The 21,872-nt window shown below is 43.3% G+C and overlaps 1 protein-coding gene across 2 annotated transcripts in view; it reads left to right on the top strand.

Annotated features, from left to right (window-relative positions):
- Positions 1 to 17,395: 17,395 nt before the first annotated feature.
- Positions 17,396 to 21,872, top strand: part of SLC35F3 (solute carrier family 35 member F3) — a 193,536-nt gene continuing 189,059 nt past the window's right edge. For both annotated transcript variants that reach the window (XM_064445710.1, XM_064445712.1), the window contains exons 1-2: positions 17,396 to 17,747; positions 18,006 to 18,235. In XM_064445710.1, the coding sequence (XP_064301780.1) occupies positions 17,695 to 17,747; positions 18,006 to 18,235 (283 nt within the window). In that variant the 5' untranslated portion in view covers positions 17,396 to 17,694. The remainder of the gene's footprint in view (positions 17,748 to 18,005; positions 18,236 to 21,872) is intronic.

Raw genomic sequence — 21,872 nt, forward strand, 5'->3', positions numbered from 1 at the left:
CTCACAGCTGATCAAAGCATGGGAGAAAAGAGAGAAATTATGTTAATTTCTTAAGATCTTAATAAAACCTCATTTAGCTTAGGTAAGTGGACAGTATTTTGGAAAGCATTGCAAAATCAGGTCTGCTTTCCCTGCTGTTTGAATGCATTTTCTCCCTATTAATGAAACAAGTATGCATGTACCAATGTCAGCCTTGATGTTATACCAAGCAAAACAGTTCTTAGCATTCAGGTAGCTCAATACTCTTCAATACTGAAATTATTTTCTGTTAGTGGCTGAGTAGACAAGCACATGCTTACATTCATCTCAAAGGTAAAGTTTGAGTAAATTGTAAGTAGCTTTGAAATTAGATGTCTGGCTTCCTCAGCTTGGCTTCTAACAGGACATGTAAGATCAGATGAGTTGCTAGATTTTTTTTTTTTTTTCTCCCCAGTGGAAGCAGTGTGTGTAGCTCTAAGGACAGAGCACACAGATACCAACAGGAGATGACAGTGTACCATGTGAATGAACCAAGAGCTTGGGGGAACCTCTGTGCTTGCACCTTCTATAAACTGGGGGGGAGCAGGTCACACCAGTGATGTTTCTCCTACTCTGTGCTCTGCTGAAAGCTCACCCTTAAGATTTGATTCTGGTTTTACTGAGCCAGTCAACAAGGAAAAATGGAAATAGAAGCTGAGAGAGAGATCAGACTTGGGTCCTTCAAATATCACTGAAGGATTGGAAGGGTTTGTGCAAGCGCTTATGACAAGGCTGTTCTGTGCTCCGAGTGAGGGTACGTGAACTTAGAGAAAGCAATCACAACAGAAGATGACTCACCTCAAATTAATTTCTTCACTACTAAGCATGCTGCTCTTTTATTTCTTAAGCCAATTGTAAAATCTTCTAGATATGGTGCTACAGATACATGAACTCAGAGTCATACAGTTAAGTATGCAAAGATAAGAGCTATCTTAATGTTCATTTTAATATAAAAATCTTTTGTATTTATTTACAATAAGTTCAGGGGTTTTATCCTTTAATGTGTTTAAAGACATCGGGATTTATATTTTTAATACAGTATTATTCAACTGGGTGATCCTTACATATTGCTTCATAATGTTGGAAACTTAAGATCAGTTGTTGATTAAAGTGCCTAAAGTAGGACTGCAAGTGCTGGAGAAAATAACACTACAGTGTTTTCACTGTAGTGCCAGCCAACAAGACCTGGGCAGGCTGGAGAGCTGGGCTGAGGGGAATCTCATGAAATTCAACAAGAGCAAGTGCAAGGTCCTGCACCTGGGGAGGAACAACCCCATGCACCAGCACAGGCTGGGGGCTGAACTACTGGAAAGCAACTCTGTTGAGAAGGACCTGGGAGTGCTGGTGGACAACAAGGTGACCATGAGCCAGCACTGTGCCCTTGGGGCCAAGAAGGCCGAGGGTATCCTGGGGTGCATTAAAAGGAGTGTGGCCAGCAGGGCGAGGGATGTTATCCTCCCCCTCTCCTCTGCCCTAGTGAGACCACGTTTGGAGTGCTGTGTCCAGTTTTGGGCCCCCCAGTTTAAGAAGGGCATGGAACTGCTTGAGCAAGTCCAGCGGAGAGCTACCAGGATGATCAGGGGACTGGAGCATCTCCCTTATGAGGAAAGGCTGAGAGACCTGGGTTTGTTCAGCCTGGAGAAGAGAAGACTGAGGGGGGATCTCATCAATACTTATAAATATCTAAATGGAGGGTGTCAGGACGATGGGACTAGGCTCTTTTCAGTAGTGCCCAGTGACAGGACAAGGGGCGATGGGCACAAAAGTTGGAACACGGGAAGCTCCACCTCAATATGAGAAAAGACTCCTTCCCTGTGCAGGTGCCAGAGCAGGGGCACAGGCTGCCCAGGGAGGCTGTGGAGTCCCTTCCCTGGAGACATTCACACCCCCCCGGATACGGTCCTGTGCCCCTGCTCTGGGGGTGCCTGCTCAAGCAGGGGGTTGGACAAGATGATCTCCAGAGGTCCCTTCCGACCCCTGCCATTCTGGGATTCTGTGAAACATCCACCCATAGTAGGTCCTGAGATAAATGAATGCAAGCTCACTGGCCACAGAAAATGGATTGCCACTCACATTGATTTTAGCCCTATAATCTGATCAAGGATCAGTTCTGAAGCTCTTGTTGAATTTCTGTGATGGATAAAAGTGATGATTAAAGTCTTGAATTTGCAAGAAAAACAGACACTGAACTGCAATATTCTAGAATCTACCTTTATTGAGCTGGTGCATGTTCCTCTGGTCAGAAATCTCAGCTGTACAACTCTGCCACCAGGTCACATCAAAGCCTCCTTGGAATCCAGAATAAATATTGGTCTTCCAAGGAGGGAAGTAGTTTCATTTTCAGAACCTGGGTAGCAGACTCTAGTCGCTCCAGAAAATGCAGGTCTGGCCACTGATTTTAAAATGTCAGGACTGAGATGATGTTGTGATAAAAGCAGCGCAAGTGGGAGATCTGTTTTTACATCCAATGTCTGCTGGAGGATGCTCAATCTCATTTTTTTTCCCCCTAGGACAGTGCTATAACCATGTCTGAGATGCTTAGGAAGAGCAAAGCTCATCCAAGCAAGCCTGTTAGGCTATTTTATTCCAGAACAAGTCAGTGAGCCATTGGGGGAGAGAAGCGAAAGGAGAGGAACACAAAATCCTGAAACTCTAGACTTTCTCATTAGCAATGAGGTTACACTCCAGTGAATGGTCAGCTGCATCCTGTTTTTTTAAGTGTGAAAAGTTGAAAAAGTCCTAGGGAAAGCTACAGACAGGGTCATGAGAAAAGGGGCTAAATATAGCTCACTGCTATGATACATAAATTAAAGGCATATTCAGCACGTGTTTTAAAAGCACTGTCTCCATGTCAGAATGGAGGCATGAAGTATTCTGCTCTGTTATGGGTTTTTCATTGCTTTGGGGAGGGGTTGCTAGCATAAAACTGCCTCTTCCACAAGCACTCCAGAAACAGAAGGTCTAATTGTTTTACACCCTCATGCCCATAAGAAAGCTCTGGTGGGTTTCCCCCTAGATGAACAGCACCGCCAGCGTGACAACAGCATGATGACACCACCACACATGACAGTCCCAGCCAGCCTGGGAATCCCAGGGTGTTGTCTGTCTTCTGTGATCTTTGCCTTCCTTTCTTAAGGCTTTTATCTGTCATCTTTGTTCTGGTTCTTTGGTTTTTATGTTTAGAAATTACCTTTGTCTGTCCTCTTTGAGCTGTTTTGCACTGAGACGATAACGTTTGTGATGAACTCTCTGCAATTAGTAATCGAAAGGCTTCAAAGTACAGAGTTCAGTACACAGCTTATATTCCATGAAGCATGAAAGTGCATGACCAAGGCCAATAAACTCCACTTTAGTATTTGCAGGGATAAGAGCAGTCTGAATTTCTGTTTCTGTATTTCTCATTCCTTTTGCTGTGATAGATTCAGTGTGGTATAGGTGTACCCTCTATCATATGAGCCAAGTCATCTAATTAACCTGGCAAATAGTCTCCCCCTCTAGTTTCATTGCTTCCCTTCTGCGCTATGTCTTCTCTCCTTGGTGTGGCACAGCATTTAACTTTCATGTTCACCAAATTGAAGGCCACCAAGGACCCTGATCTCTCCTCCCAGAAGTTTCCAAATTATGAGTGTTAGGATGCAGACAAAAAAAAAAAAAACAAACTCTAACGAAAGCAGATGATGTTCATGCGATTAAAGTTATAAACAACTGTTATGCTTAGGGGCGCTGGTGGCTGTGGTACTGCACTATGTAGGCCGCTGGGCTAAAGGATTTTGCTGTTTTAGGAGATCATTCTGATCAAAGGTTGTGTACTGGGATGCACAAGTACACTGTTTTGTCATTCTGCTCCAAAGCTCTTGCTCTGAGGCTTATGATTTCTACAAGTTTTCATAGTACTAGAGGTAGAAATTGCTCAGTGAGCTCAGAGTTTGCTTTAGTGGAAGCATGGACTGCTGGCTTTTACAGTTGATGGAGTTATTTAATCTACATCTTTGTATTTGGTCTAGTAGCCCCTGTCATGTTTTTAATTTACTGTAAAATGAAGGCTTAGTTTCTTTTAGCTCTAAGTAGAGATTAGCGCCCACAAGCAGCTCCTTGACATACCAGCTAGGATATTAGTATGCAGGTTTTTTTTCACTGCAGAGCTCTTTTGCAGAGTTTTCTATGTGTGCACATGAGAAAATCAATACACTCATTATAGTCTGTGGATGAGTGGAAAACTATGGATGCATGAACAATGGAAAACAAAGCTAGTATTCTTCTAACAAATATGCACCTGATGGAGTGAAGAGGTTTGTGTTAGTGTGGTATTGTTCAATTCATTCTAACACTGAAATTTGAAGATATGTTTAACTGGGCTAATATTAGAACCTTATAATGAACTTAATTCATTTATAAAGGCAAGAAAAATATATTTGCACAAACCCACAATAATTTATTGCATCTTAAAGCTGGTATAAACAATAAGAAATTGTCGTGAGGAAGGAAAAAGAGGATGAAAGAGCCACCAGGAAAAACAGCTAAAAGTGCTAGTAATTTAGTGGGGCAAAGTGTGGCAGCAGCAGAACCTTCTGCATGGAGCTTTGTGCTAAATTCACCTGTTAAAAGCCTTGCTTTTGCTCCACCTGGAGGCTGTAGGCTTCTCTGAAATGAACCTCTCCAAACAGAGAAATGCAGTTTTTCACTTATGTCTACTGAGACAGCCTAGTGACTTGCTGCTATTTAGCACCAAAACACCACTGGGATTCTTTTTTTGCTGCCTGTGCCCCTTGTCACTAGAAATGATGTTGCTCGGTGTAACATTCCCAGCACTACTATGGTAAGCAAGTCCTAAATTAAGGTCCTCCTTCTATTTCCCCTTTGGTCTTCCTGGCAGCAAGCTCCTGTGCTATTGTTTGAATGTCACGTTATTCTTATCTCCAAGTCTTCAACATTAGGTGATCTCTCCTGAGAAGAGCCTTACTTATGGATCTTTGGGTGGGTTTTTTTGTTTGGACAAGTTACACAAGGTGATCCTATAGCAAAGTGACCAGGATTAGTGCCAGCACCTGTGAAAAGTGCATGTTTGAAACTTCACTGTCATTAACTGGGTGTCACAGGTTAGGTGCCGGAACTAGGAATTGGGCTTTCATTTCTCTGCCCACCACAAAGTTTTGGTGATATTTACTAAACCTCTCTTATGCTGTGCTGCCACCATCTAAAAGATAGAGTTGAAGCTACCTACAGCTCAGAAATGCTGTTTTCATAGAAGTGATTTTTGGATAGAAAGTATCATAGAAGTACTGGTGACATGCAGGTTGCTGCCAGTTCCCACCACCTTCTGACTTGAAGCATCCAGTGTCACACCTCAGGGATCTCTTATTGTTTGTCTTCAAATGGGATAAAAATTTAGGAGTCACTGCAGCTCACCCTAAAGCACATATTCCAAACAATCCTCTCTTGCAGTTTTAACCAGGTCCGTAGTTACCCATAAGTGTTCCCTGCCAGTCTAGAAGTAAGCCGCAAATATGAAAGGAGATTATTGCACTTCACAGTGAAGAAGCTGCCTCTGGGATGGATTTATGACTTTAATGATCCCCATGAGGTGTTATCGTGTTGCAGATAAGCTATGACTGTTAATTCATGTGGATGATGTTTGTAATTGCCCAGAAAATATTAAGCGCAGTATAAACATCTGGTTTCTGGAGAAAAGGGAAACTTTTTAATATTGCTTTTCAGCCACAACCTTCCACCAACACTATGTTTAGAAAAGGAAAATCTAACACAAGTGTTTGTGCACAAATGACTCTTGAATTTTGAACCGAGCTCGTTACATTTGCATTTAATGATGGTCTGCAGAGTTGGGCTGGCGGAGGGAAGAGGGCGGGTAGAAGGCAACCATTTCCAGAAGCTTTTCTATAGCTTGATGATTAGAGCAGGACCTGCAAACTAGCCAGAACTAGAAGATGCACAATGAACTACCAAAGCCTACAAAGTTTCATCTCTTCTCATGAGACAAGCAGAGCCAAAAGTTTCCAATCGTTCTATGAAGCACAGAGACTCCCTGGCCTCTTGTCCAGAGGAACACGTCCTTCTCCAGCTTCTTGGCTCGCTGCTGGAGAGAACAGCCTCCAAATGAAAGCCATATCACCCACCCACAAAGCAGCAGCAGTTGTTGGTCTCATTTCAAATGATCGTAGCTCAGTATCCCTATTAAATGTTCCTATGGTGACAGTGGAAATCTAACACTGAGCACTACATCTGTCTGCTTATCTACCACTAATGATCCTGCTGTGTACAACTTCAAAAGGAAGGGAACCAATGGATTGTTTTTTAAAACCTCCTTGATGATCAAAGGGGAGAGGGACTATAAAACTGTCCTTCCAGTAAAAATTTAATGCTTGAGTTTGATCTCAGGTAGAGGAAGGCGGGGAAGATGAGTCTCCTACAGCTAGATCTTTTGCTTACTTAGGGCTTAGTCATGTTCCTGCAGAAGATGCCAATAATGCCCCAGCCCCATGCGAGCAGCATCCAGTGCAGCCCACGGCTGGTACAGCAGCTCAGAGAATGAGCTGATCAACGCTGTGGTCTGGAGTTGTGTGTGTATGTGTGTGCAGACACACGCACCTTGTTGGGAAGGCACTAACAGAGGGTAAGAACATGTATGTGCTGGCACTAGCAATTGGCAGCAATTGTGTCTGTGTAGGTAAATACCTTAAAAATAAGTAAAATCAACTGATGCTTAGGAAACATATAGAAATAAAGTCTGAGGAGGGTAAACTTTTCAAACTCAAGCTAAAAATATAATTGATATGTTCAGTGTAGGTGAACACCATAATTGCACATTACCTTTTTATCCCCAGTAAAAAATGGTCACAGCCATATGAGGGGACTCGCTTCCCTCCTTCTGGACCTTTATATCACAAGTTCACATCAGTTTAGTTGGTCTCTCATGGACACCTGTGCTGTATATGTGCTTGTCTTGTTGGTCTGTGTCATGCAATACCACAACACAGGTGGCATTAGAAGAAAACACCCTGAGCTGGACCTCAAGGTGACAAGTGAGTGCTCTGCAGTCACCCTGCCTACTACAAAACAAGGTAACAGAGGTCAGGCTAAACTTTGGAAGAAAATGGCATTCCGTTAACTGTTACCACTGGTACACAACTATAGCCCTTCTTGTCCAATGCTCAGCAATTTACATTCCATGGTAATCTGAGTTCTTAAGGATGTTCAGGGGTTTTCTCCTCCCAAAGCTTCCTTTCCTGCTTCTGAGTAGTGGGAGAAGGTTCTGTGTTTTTCTTGGTTAAGGGCTGATGAAGGAGTCAAGGCCACCCTTCATCTGGATCCTGTTCCTTAGTGGTTTGGCTGCTTCTGTTTTGCTGTTTTGTGACTGCCTCTTGCACGTGGTGAACTCAGAGCCGGGGAAGCAGGCAAGCAGCACTCCCCTCGCAGCCCCGCTACGTTGCAGGCTGCAGGGAAATCTCTTTTGTGCTTCATTTGTATCTTTGCAAAATGTCACCAAAGACTCTTCAAAAGTTAGCGCTGCAAACTGCGTTTCTGAAAGGCATGACACAGGTCTCTCTGGAGCTCTGAGCTGGGTCATATGCGATAGAGCTGATCAACATCCACGGGTAAGGGATGAGAATCAGGAGTAACTTACTCTTATTAGATTAAATGATAACTTAATATTGGGGGGGCGGAAGGTTCATTCTTAACCAGAGAAAGAGCATTCAGAGAAGTGAAAACAAGTCATTACCCAAGCTCCAGGACTTATTTACTTTCAATCTTTTTTGAAAACTAAAATGTAATAAAATGGAAAAACCAAGGAGGCTGCAAATAATGAGGTAGCTATTGACTAATGCAACAAAAAACATTAAATGGAATAATAGGAGCAACTGCAGCAACACTTCTCTAGAAATCTACTCTTGCCTGTGTGTTTTCTGGCATGGTTTTGGCCCAGGACATGAAATGGCTGCTGCCAGGCAGGAATGGAGATTGAGGCCTCCACCGTGGCGAGCAGAGCTGGAAGGCCAGGATTTGCCCCTTGACAGATGTGTGTCTAGCTGCCTAAATACCATCGACGGAGGCTCCAGCAAACTTCCTAAGCGAGATGCTTCTCTGTTGGTAACTATCCTTACCGAAACAAAGTTTTGCTCGGCACCTAAACGGTAAGCTTTTTGCTTAGATGTAAGGCCCTTACTTCTCCCGTCCCAGGCAAACAGGAAAAATAATGTATTGCCTCTTTCTCATGACAAAAAGATTTAAGTCTGTCCGTCTCTCAACTACAGCCCAGCGAGACTCTGTAAAGATGGCATCTTCTTGCTGCATCCTAGCTGTGTATAATCTGATCTGTTAACTCAAGTAAAGAACATGTTACCCTGTGCAGTCCTGTTGCCCCTGGGGGAATAAAATAGGTGATAAAGTGAAAACAACTCCCCCCGTTTTTTCTTTCCTCCTTTTGTGAAACGGTAAGTATCTCCTAAATGGTGAACCTTTGTTCGCGCTGCAGATGCACAAGCCTGAAAAATAGCTTTCATCCCTAGTCTACCTCATGGGGAATATGTGTGGGTTGTTTGTTTTTTTTTCATAAACCTTTGCCTATGATCTGGCAGCGTGCTGTCACGAGAGATGCAGATTCCCTTAACGCCACAGAGGTTTTCCCTCCGGAGGATAAGTGCACTCTGGAAGAACTGGGAGGCAGCTAGGATTTTTGCATATTTTCTCCTACTGCAGATGTTCTCGTTTCTGTTGTTTTCTGTTTTGCAAGGTCTAGTCACTAAATGTAGAATGGTCTGATAAAGTCACCACTCGGATTTACTAAATGGCAAAATTGTTAAATAAGCACAAACATTGTTCATCAGCTTAATTTAAACCCTGTTTCAGTCAATGGAAACTCTTCATCTGTTATTTTGTAGAATTTTTTTTTTATTTTTTACTTGTCCTACTATCACAAAAATACCTCAATACTAAAATAAGCATGTGCTACAAAAACTACAGATCACAGAAGAAAGCCAAATATTTAATCTTTAGTGGGAGATATACCAGAGCCTAGAATTAGCCTTCTAGCCCACGGATTATTACAGTGTCAGAAAAATCGCTGATAATAACTTGCATGTTTATTGTATATCTCTTCAACTTCATGAGCAGAGCTGGAATATTTCTGTTGAGGTTTTTTAATTTGACTGTTAAGATTAGGTTTAAAGAAATGGCTTCTGTACTACAATATCTCTGCTTGTGTATATTAAGGAGTGTTATACCTGAGAAAGCAGAGAATGTCCACAATTGCTAGAGAAGAGAGAGAAGGGAGATCTCGCTCAGCTCTGCCATGAGAAGGTAGTGGTTTATGGACTAACGCTGCATGAATTGAACTTGAGGGGTGGGGAATGACATGACCACCTCAGCAACTGCATGGTCTGAGCGGGCTTTTGTCTCGAATGGTATCATAGTCACTGACAATACAGCAGGTGGGAGGAGAAGCCACAAAAAAAAGGCCCTTTTTTATAACAAAAGGAATTAATACAATTTTGGTCCATAATTGGTGCCAAAAGGCAGGCTAAAATCTCTTGCAACGAGGATTTTGTTTTAGTAGAGAATCACCATATTTAAGGTTATGAGACATTAATTTTAGTAGCAGCTGAGAGCTAGAACTGTTGGTATATAGGCATGTGAGTATTGGAAGATGGCAAAACACTATCTGCAGCTTAGTGTTCAGGCAGTAATAATGGCTGTGTTTTATAGGGGCTATTTTAATTCCCTTTCAATGTTTACAAAAAACACATTCAAGGCAATATAAAAATCCCATGTGAGCTACAAAGGGCACAAATTACCTCTTCACTGCACAGTAAAGCATAAAATGTTGCCATTTTTCAACGTTTTAATGTGTGAAATCGCAACTGCTCCATCCATACGTTGTGTATCAAGAGGAAAAATAGAATATAAATTAATTATTCTAATTAATAATTCTTTAGCTATTTGATACAACTAAACCTGATATTTCTGGCAGGTATTTAAAAAACTCCTCTTAGAGAAGTTTGCAATCTCCTTGTTTCTTCTATTTATTGCAGATGCTAACAAAAGAATATCAAGGCTAGAGTTTTTGCTTATCTTTCTAGCCAAATATTTGATTAAAAAAACCCCACAGTGGCCTGAAGGATGTTTCTCTCCTCCAGCCTTTCACACAGGTTCTCAGTCTCACACAGCACTGCCATTTCCTGAAGTGCCAGGGAGTCCTATAGCCTGGGAAACCTTTTTGTAATTTTTCTGTGTATTACTTTGCCAGGGATCATTTCAAGATAGCCAAGGTGAGTGTCCCTTTCCTAATGAAGATACCTAAGCATAATGTTATCTTCTCCTTACCTTCACGTATGGTTTGAGTTTGCCTTCCATATGTTGCCTCATGTTTATCACGTTGCTGATGTGGCTTAATTTGTCTTTGGGGAAATTCCTCACATTCCACTATTTTTACTTGAATAGGAATTTTGCATGGGCCAACAAAGGGAAGCTTATATATAAAGGAAAACCTTTAGCTCAAACTCAATAAAGGTAGCCTAGAAAAAGAAATACAAGAATGCACCTTAGAAGAAACATTACTAAGGACCTTCTGAATCTGAAGAAAAATTACAAGTTAAGACACTTGAAATAAAATTTCCTTGCAGTCACCTTTCTTTTGAAAATATGATGAAGCGATCAATCACAGAAATCATGCCACTCTTCAAAATGAGTGCCTACTGGTGAACTCAGAAGCTATATGTTTAAGGCAACTCCATTAAGCTGGTAACGTTTCACTAGCATGAAATAAATTAGATTAATAGAGCTTGGTGGATAACTTTGCCTTAAATTTTAATGACTCGAAACTAGTTTGCTTCAGCACTTCTCATTTCTGTTGAGAAACACAGCTGCTTGTGTCTACATACAAAAAAAAAACCAACAACCCAAACCTATTTCCATCTGGACAACCAGTTGTAAAGAATATTTTCATTATCTGGGATGCTCACACTACATGTCTAAGTAAATAATCTAAACAGCGTTTCCAGAGCAGAAGTTTGGGATCTGTTTTATAGGCTGTTGTGTATGAGAATTATGATGCAATTTACTTGACAGTATAGCTTTTGGGAGTTATGTCTGCCGTAGATGCATGATTTCAAACAGCAATGATGACGTTAATCTTGATCTTTGTGATGTTTTGAGAGGTGTGATTATGCAGAACTACTGGTGCTTTTCATCCACTTTCTCCATGTCTTTCTGAGCTGTAATTGCTTCTACGGAGTGTGAGGCACTGGTGAAAGTGGTGTGGTGGGTCTGTATCAGTTATTGTAAACAAAAGCTTACCTTTAGACCATCAGGTTGATGTGAGTGCGCTTTCAGCTACTAAAAAAATGCTAGAGGATGCTAGCACATGCAGCTTTTTCCAAACTAGGCCTTTGTACCTAGCTTCCCAATCAGCACGCACAGCAAAATCAAGCTCAATGCACTGAATAACCCAAGGAGAAGCCATATTATTTAACATATTGTTCTGTACAGTAAGCAGCTCTAGCATGAATGGGCCGGGGGAAGTCTGGACAGTTCAGCACTACAGCTTTTGCAAGGTCATCTTCTCCTGACTCAACCTTTAAGAAAATGATTTAAAAGCTTTCTGACTTTCCTCAGCAAATGCCCTTTGGCAGGATTAAACTGCACTGCTGCCAATCCAGCTCAATACCAAGCATGTTAATGAGGTGTCTTGGCCTTTTTATTAATTCTACAAGCAGGGTAGTCCATTCAGCAGTGACTGAGAAAGTTTAATCAAATAATCTCATTGTTCCAAATTTATCACCACAATAAAAGAATCTACTAAAGAATAATAGAAGATGAAAGAACTCATTTTTTAATGCTATATCATTTTATACTAAGAAGCAGTGCAGCCTTGAGGCTCACAGTAGTGCCAACATCTGCCCCTGTGTGGGTATAGAGTGTATAGGCACGTTCCTGTCTACAGGAGGGACCTGCACAGTACCTCTGCAAATTGTCTGCCTGAAGTTCTTGCTGTTACTCTCACTACAAATTTATACTATTAACAGATTTATTTTTTTTTAATGAAGTCTTTTAATTTCAAAAAAGAGCTGGAAAAAAAAAGTGCAGTGAGATACTGTATCTATGATATGATGAAATATATCCATTGTAGGTGACAAAAGGTGAAGAGAGGACCCCTTTTTGTATATTGTGGGGAGAAGCGGGGTCTGTGTTGGTGTAGCAGAACATTTGTAGTAGCTTCCAAAATTATTTCCAGAAGATTTGGAAATATAAGTGTGGTTAACTTATGAATAGGATTCAAAAGGCATGCGTGGAAGTAAGTGGCTATGCCCCACACTATGGAACCACATGGCAAGAGTGTTGTGCTCCTGCACCTCCTATGCTCCCAGATCAAAAACCCAGCTGTGGGATTTTTAATGTTTCAGGCACAGGAGCAGCTTCAAACAGCTACAGTAAAAATTGCCTCTCAATTCAGCCTCCAAGTGTTCCTTTCTCTGCAGAAATTTCTCCTGACAAGAAAGCTGCACAGTCTAAGGCTAGTGAGATATTTTCTGTATCAAAAAAAATGTCAGCTTTAAAAACCACCTTCAAAACTAAAAAACCAAAAGTTTATCTGAAGGGTGAGAACTACTAGATTTTTCTTGGGGCTAGCACACCTTCCAGATAAGCGACTTTAAACATAATATGAATGTTGTGCTCTGTTTCACTAAAGCAATTGCCTTCCCTGAGCACAAATCCATTAAAAGTTTTCTTTCAAGTTCTCTCCAGAGTCCTTCATTCTCTCCACTTATCTTTGTGGCTATTGTTTGCTTTCTTTTTATTTATTTTTTTCTTTTTTTTTCCATCCTTGTGGGTTTTCACAGGCTAGCCAGGGTAGATAGCTGTTGCTATGATTTGGTCTTTTTCTTATTCCCTGATGGTTTGACTTGCCTCTCAGCCAAACCCATGTGAAAAGGACAAACTAGGAATGATACACAGACAAATACAGAGAATTTGCAAGACCAGTATCTAGTCTTTCCTTAACCTTTGTTTTGTAGCCCATTAAATTACTTGAAATGGCAGAACACGAAGGGGTACAAAGGCTATGTGTAACACAGATAGACTTTAGGATTCAAGTCTCTGGTTATTTCTTAAAATATGGGATATTGAAGAGGTCTGCTGTTCTGTTCTGTATTTTCTGTCACTGACACCTGGGAAGAGAGGCAACAGCAGGGCTCATACACCACCAAGACGTGATGAGATGTCTCAAATTATTTTTTTTCCTGTACTTCTTATCTAACAGCGGATAGCAAAACAACCAATAGGCCTATTTTCAATTCCAAATACAAAGGACTTCTATCTTCCACTGCATCTGGCAAAGAAGAAACTGAACGGTTTATATTCAACAGCTTCAAAGAGCAGATTAAAGCCAGCTTTCTATGAGGCAGAATACCTGCCAGGAACCGGGCCACTGACGCTATGTCCCTTCCTGACTACAACAGGCAGCTACGTCACGATTTTCAGAAGTTTCCAGTTGCTTTCGGCAAGGAGTCGTGTTGGAAATTCTGATGCTTGGTTTTGCCTGTGCTTTGCAGGGGTCTCAGAACAATGCGGGAGCTTACATGAAAAATGCGCTGCAACTTGCCTTAAATTCGTCCAGCTGGGCTTTCAAGCACAGTCTCTCTCTCTCCTTGAGAGAGCAAGTGTGAGTCTGTTGCAGGTGTCTGGACAGATTTTTTTTTTTTTTTGCTTATTATTCAATCTTGCATTTGGCCATTCTCTGCCAGCTCTATCCATTTTTCTTGGTTCTCTGTGTTTATTTATACCATTTAAAGATGGTACTAAATATTTTAAAACATGAATGCAAGAAAAATTATCCAGGATAGACTAGAAATTTTCTAGCTATGTATTTTTTTGTTGCTGATTCACAATATTTTGGGTGTGAAGTCGATTATGTTCAAAGTTGCACTTCGGTCCAGTCTGAATAGCACACTAAAATTAGTCCTGCAGATTCAGCTGGAGCCACTTTGGATATACGGTAGCATTATATTCCTGTGGATGTCAAGTTTGACCCCAGCTAGATAAAATTAATAGTTTTGCCCTACAAGAATTTCCATATATTATATAGGACTTATGTATATCGTATTTCTGTCTAACACCCAAAAACCCTTGGGGCGGAAACATCTGATTAATGGTTTGGGTTATATACCTTCAGTGCTAAGCATAAAAATACTAAGAAGCCAGAACATACATCAGCAATAGAAGATTCTGTTAGAAAAGTACTTGCTTAAGGCGGGAGTTGGGTCGTCTCCTAAAGACTCTGAGTTACTATGGGTGATTTTTTTATGAACTGGGGAAGAGGGAACATGTTAATGTCACGCTGTAATTTCTGCAGTTGTGAGTAGTTTGTTGTCCAATGAAATACCTTTGCTACTCTCACTGTATTCTTAAATGTAAAATCCTTATCTTGGGAGGGTGGGAGAAATAAAAAACACCCTCACTTACCTTTCTCATGAAATGAGTAATATTTTTGAGAAGTGTAAACTTCCATCCCAGAGAAACTTTTGGCAAGTCAGTATTGATGGGAGGTAAAAATAAATACTGTTTAAATTATATTTTCCTCTGACATGGCATCACATTGTAGACAACATAATGCTAATATATCTTAATGGCTGTGCCTTTTAAGAGCTGACTATCAGTCAAGCATATAATTTCATGTTGTCTGGGAAAAAAAAAGATGTCTCTAACAGGACAGAATAAGTCACCACATTCTGGAATAAGTACTAATTGTTCCCTTGCTATAGTGCTCTGCCATTTAAAAAAAAAAATACTGTTCCCCAACTATTCTGTGCTTGGATGATTTGTAGGTGTTTTATTAAAGTAACGCACTAGTAAGAGGTTCAGAAAAGCAGTTTATAGTGGCTCCAGCTTGGTGTTGTGTACCGTGCTAGGTGGCTCCAAACTAAACTGACTCAAACCCTGCTTTTCCTTAAATAGGTACATACTGTTTAGCAAATGTTTTCTTTTTAACTCATTCCTTACTCTTGGCAGCACTGTTAGTATACTTACAGTACTTTGCCCTCCTCATATTCAAACCCTTAAGTTGCTCCATAAATCTACACATTCTAAATAATGTGGGATCCCATATTTTATGGCGTTGGACATTAAAACATATTGTCATGTTTCAGTTTTAGGTACAATGTTTGAACATAATTAAAATAATATACACAATAATTTTTACTTGTATGTCTCCAGCTGCTGCTACTTTTTACAAAGAAACATCATTTACAGCAAGGTTTGATGAGATCCTATATTGATGTTGCCTCTTACTACGATTTTGAAATATCATCTTTATTAAACATTTCAGTGAACTTCAAAATATTCACATTTTTTTTTTCCTCTCACAAGATTCATGCTCACTTCAAGTTTGCCAGCACTGCCACCCAGGCTGTCCAAAGTCGCTTGCCTGCATGACAGGAGAAAGTATTAACACCCATCTGTCATTTAATTTACACCTTAAAATGACAGCAGCTGGGAAAGAATAAAACAGCAGAAAAACAATCTTTATTGGACAGAGGAATGAGATGGTTCTGGCATATTAAAGTTGAGGTTTGTGTAACAGGGCATCTGACTTCCACAGCCCCTCTCGGGGGCTACAGAAAACGGGCAACTAAATGCTTCAGTGATGGAGGCAAAATTTCTCGCAGGGCTGACCAGGCCCCCACTACTCTGCACCAGCCCATGCTGAGAGGCCGGTGAGTGCTCTGCAGGTGTCACTACTTGGCCAGTCAACAATGTCGCTTGCTTGGTTTTTGGAGCCTTTGCTTGCTCTGAGACTTAGAACTTTATACTAACTGTTTTCTCATGCCAGTGTGAATTAGTCCTGTACTGAGCACAGCCAGCCCAGATTTACATTTCCGGACCTGCGTTATGTTATTTTCAGTATAGTCTGAGAATCTCATACCTATAATAATGGAGGAATTTGACGCTAGATACATGCAGTACTACAGGCAATTCTTAGATGAAATCGTATCCTTGTCCATCACTTAAAGCCGGAGAGAGCGTGGGCTCTGCATACAGACCCATGCCAGACTTCGGAGGCCTGACTGAAGTGTTTGTGTTCATGCCTGTTATCACTACTCCTGCCCTGAAGAGACTTAAACCAGTAATCAGTATCTGTAGATTTAGTGAGCATTGTGTTTTTCTTCTCTCATCTTCACCTAAATAATCTTTCTGCATTGGTTTGTGTACCTTGCAAGGAGCTCCTTGCACTTTGCAGGTAGGCAGCGTCAAACGCCAGTTGCTCTCTGCTTGCACGGCTGGACAGCTGCTCTTCACCTGCATTGGGTTTGGGAACTGGCCTCCACAGCAACAGACATTTTCATGGGCTCAAAATAAGGGTTGCATGGGTAATGAAATAAATTTAGTGCATTATTTAGTACATGTGTATTTAAGAAGACAATTAGCTTGGCTTTCATCTGCTTCAGAGTTTTTACTTTCTCTGTCTGATAATGGTGCATTCATCCTGTAATGTTACCTTCAGTGATAGTGAATGGTTGCATTTCGCTTATACCAGCTTGCTTCCGCGTTCAATACCTCGGTGTTGTAACGTTCCAGGTAAACTGAGCTGACGCAGGGTGAAAGGGATCAATCTTTTCTCCTTGGGCTTCATTATTTTTTCCCGAGACCCTTACACAAAAAATTCTTCAACTGTCTTTATTTGCAGGTGATCAAATTTTGTCTATTATCAGATTATTTTTTTTTGTGAATTAAGTGTTTGTATAAGATATACACTTATGCTCACACATTTATTTAAGCTTAACTGTATGTCTCCCACTCAGTCAGCGTGTTTGAAACAATGTTGCGTGATAAAAGCTCGGGTGCGTGTGGTGCTGCTTCAGCAGTTGTGGGGAAATGGGGAGGGGGCTCGGGCCCGGCCACTTCAGCACCGCCACGGCGAGGCTGGCCGCCCACACCCCGCCTTAGCCCTAGTTCGGGCTTAGTGAAGAGAGGCACCCCTCCGCCTCGGGGCGCGGGGGGCTGCGGCCCGCCCCCTCACCCGCGGGCGCCGGCCGCCCCACGCGGGCCGGCTCCGCTCGCCGCGGGGGCGCGGCCCACGCGCGCCCCGGCTCCCTCGCTCCTTCCTAACGGGAGGCCGGGCGGGAAGACGCGTTTCACCCCCCCGGGGCGGCGGCCGCCCCCGCCTCGCACCCCGGCGCCCCACGGCTCGGCTCCCTCAGCGAGAGGCGCGGGAGGAGCGCGGGAGCGGTCACCGGGCGCCCCGCGGCCGCCCCTCGACCTGGAGGGCGCGGGTGTGCCGGCCCGGCCCGGCCCGGCCTCCCCTCACGGCCGCCCGCCAGGGGGCGAGAGGCACGGGCGGTTGGCGGCGGCGGGGCCGCGGGGCTCCCCCTGCTGGCGGCCGGCGGCGACGCGCGGGGTGGGGGGCGCGGAGCGCGCCCTGCCCTGCCCGGCCCCCGCCGCCGGCGCTCCGCAGGCGGCAGCGGCGGTCGGTCTGTCTGTCCGTCCGTGTGGTGTGTGCCTGCCTGCCTCCTCCGCCGGGGTCCAGCGCCAGCCCGGGGACCGTCTGCCGCTGGGGCCACCGCCTCCCTGCTCCCTCCCCTCCTTCCCGCCTCTCACCCGGCCGGTGAGCGCCGCCGGCTCGCCCCGCCGTGAAGTCTGGGCGCCCCCCAGCCATCGCTGCTGCTCCCCATGGGGATCCGGGAGTTCCCCAACGGCTCCACGCGGGGCAAAGCCGCCACCCTGTAAGTACCGCCGGGGAGGGCAGGGAGGGACGGGACGGGACGGGACCCCACCCCATCTCACCTCACCTCACCTCAGCCGGCGGCGGCGCCGCCCGCCCCCGGGGGTCGCTCCGGCGGAGGGCGGCGAGGAAAGTTTGCGGTGCGGCGGGCGCCGGGGCCGCTCACCTGCCGGCGGAGGTCCCGCCGCCCGCCGCCGACTTCGCCCGGGGCCGGCGGGGGGGGGCGGCCCCGCTGACGCCCCTCTCCCCCGGCCCCCAGCGGCATGCGGCGCTCCCCCGATGTCAGCCCCCGGCGGCTGTCCGACATCAGCCCGCAGCTGCGGCAGCTGAAGTACCTGGTGGTGGACGAGGCCATCAAAGAGGACTTGAAGTGGTCCCGCTCCGTGGAGGACCTCACCAGCGCTTCCGTGGGGCTGACCTCCATCGAGGAGCGGATCCTCCGCATCACCGGCTACTACGGCTACCAGCCCTGGGCCGCCAGCTACAAACGTGAGTCCCCGGCACGGCCGGGCGTGGGGCGGCGAGGAGGGGGACGAGCACCGGGGCTGTGCGTGGGGGCCACCACGGCCCAGAGCCCGCCGGTGAGCGCGGGTTCGAGGGGCCGATCGCTTTACCCGCGGGGAAAAACTCGCCCCGTGGAAGTGCTCTCACTCTCCGCGAAGAATTCCGTGCCCGTGTTGCGTTAGTCCTTCGGCAGTGGCTGGCTCACGGGAGCGGAGTGCTACGAAGCACGACAGCTAAATGCTGCTAGGAAAATAGGTCAAATATTTGTCTTAATGTTGCAGACGTGCTTGGTGATGCTGACTACCGCGTTTGTGACAGCTGTGTAAAAACCCTAGCGCACCCGTGCATGTACCGTTTTCCCAAGTAATACGGTATCGGTCTGTTGTTTTGGGGGTCTGTCAGATTTTCACAGCACTTGATCTGATTGTTATGCCTTTTCCTATGCCAAGTGGAACTGTTTCTTCCATATGCCTGCACTTAAGAAACATCCTATGATATCAGGATGAAGAGAGACACTGCTGTAATCCTCCACATACATGATTTACAAAGGAAGCGAGACCTTGAGTGGTTGTAATACATCAACTAGTATTTTTGCATGTAATGCTTCACTTCTTGCCCATCTTTCATCACCATGATGGCAATTGCATGGATTAACAAGTTCTGAGAATAATTTACCAATTAACTGAAGTCATAAAAATATTTTGGTTGTCTTAATGTCACTTGTAACATCACAGGGGTTTTTGTTGTAAAAAGGATTCTGCTGTAACAGAAATCATGGCTTTCCTGGGAAGACTGGCTCTGATAAAGTGATTGTTTTCATGTTGTACTTTCCTAAGTATTAAGTGTAAACGTTCCGAAATGTTTACTCGTGGGTTATCAGTTTGGCACTGTGCTTAATAATGGAAGAGAACGATACAAGAAAGCATGGTACACTGTACTAGCTCAGTTTTTCTGTGAGGAAGAACCACTCCAGGCTGTCTGATAATAGGACTTTACTAATAAATATTCTAAGACTTTTTCTGTAAGATCCTTTTATTTTTTGTGATTGTGATTATGACAGAAATATCCGATACTTGCTACTTTACTCACAGGGACTATGGGATTTCTCTAAGAGCAATTCTATTGCCTGGATTGGGACAATTCTTGAGAGTAAAGCTTATTCAGGTCAGTTTTCAGGATCAGATCGCATGCTGATGCCAGACTGAATTGGATGTTAGTGCTTCTATCTGACGGAGTACTAACAGTCCAGCTGAAGTCACACTGAGCTGCTATGGTTGAACCTTCTGAAATAATAAGGGATGTGCTGGCTCCTCAGTTGTAACTTATTTGTTGAAATTTATCACTGTGTCTGCAAAAGTTAATTGCAAGTCTAAGCCTGCTATTCTAGTTAGATTTTCTCTCGTAACTCGTTCCGAATAACAAAATTACATACTTGAGTTGTAACGGTGGGGGATAAATATACAAAGTGTCTGAGTTTCATAGATGCATGTCTAAAAATAAGAGGTTATGTGAAGTCGTTGCCAATTTAAAACCTGAGTTGCTAGGAATGTAGGACATGCAGAAGAAAAGACCCATCTCTCTAGCTGGTATAATACGGCACGGCTGAAGCAGAGCTGTGTTGATCTGCATCGGCTGAATAGCTGACTGAATACATGTAAATGGGGTAGATCATCAAAAGTGGGAAGTCAACTTTGTAACAGCTACTTTGAAAGCTCTTGGAATGCTTCTTCAAACTGGGTGTATGTCTGGTTTTGGGATGTGGACTTTCCTTGTGACTTTCCAGTTAGAAGGTTTAATTGGCACCAGAACTGTGAACAAACTATTTTTACTACATTCAAATTGCACCCTGGGTACTTTTTGTTTTCTTATTGTGCATGATTGTAGACATTTAGGTGCTGTTGGCACTATGAGTATAATTATGGAATGCATTAATAATGAACCTGCTTTCTGGAAAATAAGTCTCTAATCTAGTCTGATCTAAATTTGGTTTATCTTTCTCAGTGACAGTCTTTTTATTGTAACAAAATCACCTGTAGGGCAAGACAGATCTGTTTTTTCCACACTGGAGTATATTCCTCTCATACATCATTTAGACTGTTTATTTATATATATGTGTGTGTGTATAAAATTGTTTGAGGCATTCAGAAAGCTTTTGCTAGTTTTCTTTAACAAACTCCATGAGGGAAATGACCAGAGATAATGAGAGATAGTGTTTCCATGACCCCAAAACTTGCTTGGAGACTAGTTTTGTTGTGGTAAAAATCTAACCATTTAAAACATACTGGGATGACTGAAGGTTACGTAGCAATTCCAGTATGTAATGTATTTATAACTTAGAGGGGGGGGAGAAGCGATAATCTGCTGAAGACACAAAGTGACATGGATTGGGCAGAACAAGAAAGAACTTGTTGTTTGACTAGGCAGACCTGACCCAGCCAGGTGAATAGCCCAAATGTCAACAAATGACATTCAGTTATCTCAAACAGAAGCCTCATGTTTCCTGAAAACGCTAAAATTACCTGCAGAATTTCACATCATTGCATCAGCTGGTGAGAGGGAATAGTTTGGGACTGTGCACAGCTCAGGGAAGACCTCTGCTGTTTGACTGCGCTTGCAAACCAGATCTTAGGAACTGGAACAACACAACATACGTGTTACGATGCCTTCAGAGAATTTATTGGTACAGCCTAGTGAAACACTGTGTAATATTGGTTATCTTGTCTCAAAAAAGATTTCAGAAGGCTCTGAGATGAGTAAGGAGACAGAGTACAGACGATCTATAGAGTGTCTCAAGAGTTATGGCTGTTTATCTTAAAGAGGTTGAAACAAAAGCATGGCAAGTACTGACACACATTGCTCAGGCAGATAGAGTTTTTCTTCTTACTGTGTCATAAGAGAAAAACTGGTGGACAGTCAATGAAGCTGAAAAGCCATCAATTAAAAATGGGCAGAAAAAGGAATAATTTTAAAGAAAACATGTAACTTGTTCTTGAGATTGAGAATTCAAGGGCTTCTAATTGATAGCAGTGACAAGATCTAGAATGGTAATCAGTTGGGGAGAATATTGGAGAGAATGTTAAACTTCATTACTCAGGATTCAAATTAGCCCCTCTTGGGCTGGGAGGGGGCTACTTCTTGAGGGTTTCTTGCGCTTTCCTCTAGCATCTGCCCACCTTCGGAAAGAGGCAGTTCTTATTTTTCTGAAATTCTCAGTATTGATTTTCAGGGTAACTAATTATGTGAATAACTGCTCTCCAGTCTAAATCAAATATTCATATTTGTCCCATGGGGTCTATTTTGCGGCATCTGGTTTGTCTTCTCAAACGCAAAGGCAGAGGGGAAGAAACACACGTAAGATGCAGTCAGATCATAGAATCATACTCTGGTGCAGCTACATCAATAACAGAACTCAATATTTGTGAAATCCTAGTTATTATCAACAAGAGGTATTTTAATTGACTTTTAAAGTGTTTTAGTTAACACATGGGGATGAAAGAATATAATTAAAAAAACCCCAAAACATCACAAAATTTGTAGATCCCAGTGACAGCCTTTTTGTTTTAAGGAGATCAAACCATAGTTAGGGCTGTATTAGCAGTGCTGTTCTCTTCCATGGAGGTTA

The sequence above is a fragment of the Phalacrocorax carbo genome, chromosome 3 (genome assembly GCF_963921805.1).
Source record: "Phalacrocorax carbo chromosome 3, bPhaCar2.1, whole genome shotgun sequence".
Lineage (NCBI taxonomy): Eukaryota > Metazoa > Chordata > Aves > Suliformes > Phalacrocoracidae > Phalacrocorax > Phalacrocorax carbo.